At 37.0% G+C, this 3,804-nt stretch overlaps 1 protein-coding gene across 1 annotated transcript; it reads left to right on the plus strand.

The window, feature by feature from the left end:
• The first annotated feature begins 1,678 nt into the window (after positions 1-1,678).
• On the plus strand, positions 1,679-3,804 carry LOC131437059 (T-complex protein 1 subunit theta). The gene is made up of 2 exons (XM_058606112.1): positions 1,679-1,825; positions 1,932-3,804. Exons 1-2 carry the CDS (start codon positions 1,766-1,768, stop codon positions 3,510-3,512), a joined length of 1,641 nt encoding a protein of 546 aa, XP_058462095.1. The 5' UTR covers positions 1,679-1,765; the 3' UTR covers positions 3,513-3,804.

Genomic DNA, 3,804 nt, shown 5'->3' on the forward strand with positions numbered 1-3,804 from the left:
TAATAAAATTGTTATACATTACAGTTATTAGGGTAACAGAGGTATTTTGGCCACTTCATATATTTTGGCCCACCTAACAAACTTTATCGATTTTATCGGATTTAATTGATGTGAAGTAACTCATGTTACATAAATTTGAAGGTAAACACATTCAATTACCTATTGCGGAAGGGGATTTCAAAGATATTACAACATTTGGTGGATATTTATTCAAAGTGGGCCAAAATAAAATCAATCCTAAAGTGGGCCAAAATACATCTGTTACCCTAGTTGCTTCTTATTTTTCATTTAAAATTCTATGCTGATTTTCTAAAATAAATGTTTGGTTTTGCATGTCATTTTTCATTCTTTAGATTTATATAAAAATCTGAAATCTCCCTTTTGACTTCAACCAAAAAAATGGTGATTCTTTGGTATCTGATATGAACTGATAGATAAATGTGATATGAGCAGTACATTACATTTTACCTATGAAACACGTAATTTTTACTGGATTATGCATTAAACAGCTTTTAAATGCCAGTCTATTAAAACCTACGTGAAAAGTAGGGTGGAAAATATTCACATAACTTTTCACGTAACTATAACATGATTATTATTTTGAGTGTATGAAAATATCTGGCATCCAGAGATGCCAGGTCAGCAGATTTGTCTGTAAATCTGCAAATTTGGGGTATAGTGCTGCAGACATTTTTTGTTGTGCAGACTTTTGAAATTTTCGCAGACTTTTACAGGCTTTTGAAATTCTCGCAGACTTTCGTCTATATTTAAAGACTTTTGAAATTTCCGCTTTTTTTTAGTTATTAGTTAAGCGTGTCATACTTTATACAGAAATAGGGATGTCGGAAATTACGAATTACTCGATTATTTAGTAATCGAGTATAATTTTGAAACTAATCGATTAAAATTTATTCGATTATCTGGGTTATTATTCGATTACTCGATTATTCATTCGATTATTACCAGCCCTCTGCTATGACGTCATGAAACTGTAGCCAGCATCATTCTGGAAAAACCAAAACAATGAAGAAGAATGGCTAACGAAAAATTGGATATTACAAACTACTTGTTTATTCCGTACCCTTTAGCGACCCTTACACGAGTCATTAAAAATGTCGTTACTATAAAATAATATCATTTTAATGAACGTGTAATGGTGTACTAATGACGAGATTTCTAACAAATTTGAAATACATCATTACTTAGTTACATTAAAAATGACATTTTTAATGATCGTGTAAGGGCCGCTTTTAAAGCACTTCCCCGCAAATTATCGATCAGTATATCATCACTACGATAAGGAAATTAAGATTTTATTCGAATTGAAATGCTCGAATGTTTGTTTACCATATTCTGAGCGCTCTGATTGCCCACCAAATACCCCAGATGTTGGCTACGATAGCACTTGCTGGAGCGCCCTATCCATGCCACCGGGATGATTATTACTATGGGATTTTCCTAATTATTCGATTAGCTCAATAATCGAATATTAGTTTTAAGTTAATCGATTAAATATTACTCGATTATCTGGGTTATTAATCGATTACTCGATTAATCGATCGATAATACGACATCCCTATACAGAAATTGCTGCCAGCAAGACTTGCTGACTGCATATTTTTTTCAGATTTACAGACCCTGTCTGCAGATATTTGAAATTTTTACCTGGCATCTCTGCTGGCATCTCTGGTCGTGATTCACATCGGTTGCATCGAGTTTGAGGTTGTGTATTTTTTGGTACTCGTAAAAAAATCTGTGTTGAAAAATGGCTCTCCACGTTCCGAAAGCTCCTGGTTTTGCTTCAATGCTCAAAGAAGGTGCACGCGTAAGTATAAATTATATTAATCTGTTAAAGTCGGACACCAACGTTTAAATATAGATACCTAAACTAAGTCAATACATTGATGACTCACATGAGTGTCTTCCCATAGGCATATTCCGGGTTGGAAGAAGCAGTTTACCGCAATATTAACGCGTGTAAGGAATTCGCTGCATCAGTTCGTTCTGCGTATGGACCGAATGGTATGAATAAAATGATCATTAATCATATAGAGAAACAATTTGTTACTTCTGATGCTGGTACCATCATGCGAGAACTGGATGTGGAACATCCAGCAGCGAAGCTAATGATTCAGGCTAGTCAGATGCAAGAAGCTGAAGTAGGCGATGGAACAAACTTCGTGGTAATTTTCTGTGGGGCTTTGCTGGCAGAAGCGGAAGAACTATGCAGGTTGGGAGTCACTACTAGCGATATTACCGAGGGATACGAGAAAGCACTTGATAAAGCATTAGATATACTGCCGAAGCTAGTCTGCTACGAGATCAAGGATTATAGGAACCAAATCCAGGTGAAAGAAGCTATTAAAGCATCCATCATGTCGAAACAGTTGGGATACGAAGAGCTCATTTCGGATTTGATTTCCAAAGCATGCGTTTCGATTTTACCGGAAAATACCACATTCAATGTAGATAATGTTCGTGTGTGTAAAATTTTGGGTGGTGGACTCCACACTTCGGAAGTGGTACACGGTATGGTATTTAAACGATTCGTGGAAGGAGAGGTTAGTTCGGCCAGCAATGCTAAGATTGCATTGTATTCTTGCCCTATCGACATCATTCAGACTGAAACCAAGGGCACCGTTCTGATCAAAAGCGCAGAAGAGCTAAAGAACTTTAGCAAGGGAGAAGAGAGCCTTCTTGAATCTCAGATAAAGGCAATTGCAGATACCGGAGCCAAAGTGATTGTTGCCGGAGCCAAGTTCGGGGATATGGCACTACATTATATGAACAAATACGGTCTGATGGCGGTTCGCCTTAATTCAAAATTTGACTTGCGTCGTCTCAGCAAATCAGTTAATGGAACCGTATTGCCTCGTCTGACTCCACCAAGCCCCGAAGAACTCGGGTTCTGCGATAACGTTTTTGTTAATGAACTAGGTGATACATCTGTTTGTATTTTTAAGTCTGAAGGTTCCGATAGTCGTATTGCTACTATTGTGATTCGTGGCTCAACCGATAATTATATGGACGATATTGAACGTGCCATTGATGATGGTGTCAATACATTCAAAAGTCTAACTCGTGATGGTCGATTCTTACCGGGGGCTGGGGCTGTTGAAATTGAACTTTCTCAGCAGTTGGCTGAATATGCCGATACCTTGCCAGGGTTAGACCAATATGCTGTCCGCAAGTTTGCCAGTGCTTTAGAAATATTCCCTAAAGCTTTAGCAGAGAATACAGGTATTAATGCAACCGAAGTGGTCAATAAACTGCACCTAGCTCACAAGGAAGGCCACAAAAATGATGGATTCGATATCGATGCCGAACATGCCTCAACCATTGATGTTACGGGAACTACGATTTATGATCTGTTCCAGACAAAATATTGGAGCCTGAAATATGCGGTTGGAGCTGCCTGCACCATTTTGAAGGTTGATCAGATTATTATGGCGAAGCGAGCTGGAGGACCAAAACCACGACAGGGAGGTTCAAATAGCGACGACGAGTCTTAATGGTTACATTACCAATATTTAATTTAATATTAATGATTAGTGTTGCAGGGCACGAATTCTATGTTTTAAGTTCTGCGTTCAATTACAAATTCACCACTAACTACTCAAAGAATATAAAAAAAAATCATGCTAATATTTCAACATAACATTTGCATTATTCAAATAATACATATTAACAAAATAATGGTAGTAGCTAACATTTCATAAAGAAATGGTATGTATTAAATTTTTATCGTGATTGATTTTGCAAATGCTCGACAGAAAATACAATTTGGCATAATATAACACAAGT

The sequence above is a fragment of the Malaya genurostris genome, chromosome 3 (assembly GCF_030247185.1).
Source record: "Malaya genurostris strain Urasoe2022 chromosome 3, Malgen_1.1, whole genome shotgun sequence".
In the NCBI taxonomy this organism is placed as follows: Eukaryota; Metazoa; Arthropoda; class Insecta; order Diptera; family Culicidae; genus Malaya; species Malaya genurostris.

Coding starts and splice junctions, on each gene's coding strand:
- LOC131437059 (XM_058606112.1), top strand. CDS start 1,766: ATGGCTCTCCACGTTCCGAAAGCTCCTGGTTTTGCTTCAATGCTCAAA. Junction 1,826..1,931: donor TGCTCAAAGAAGGTGCACGC/GTAAGTATAAAT, acceptor GTCTTCCCATAG/GCATATTCCGGGTTGGAAGA.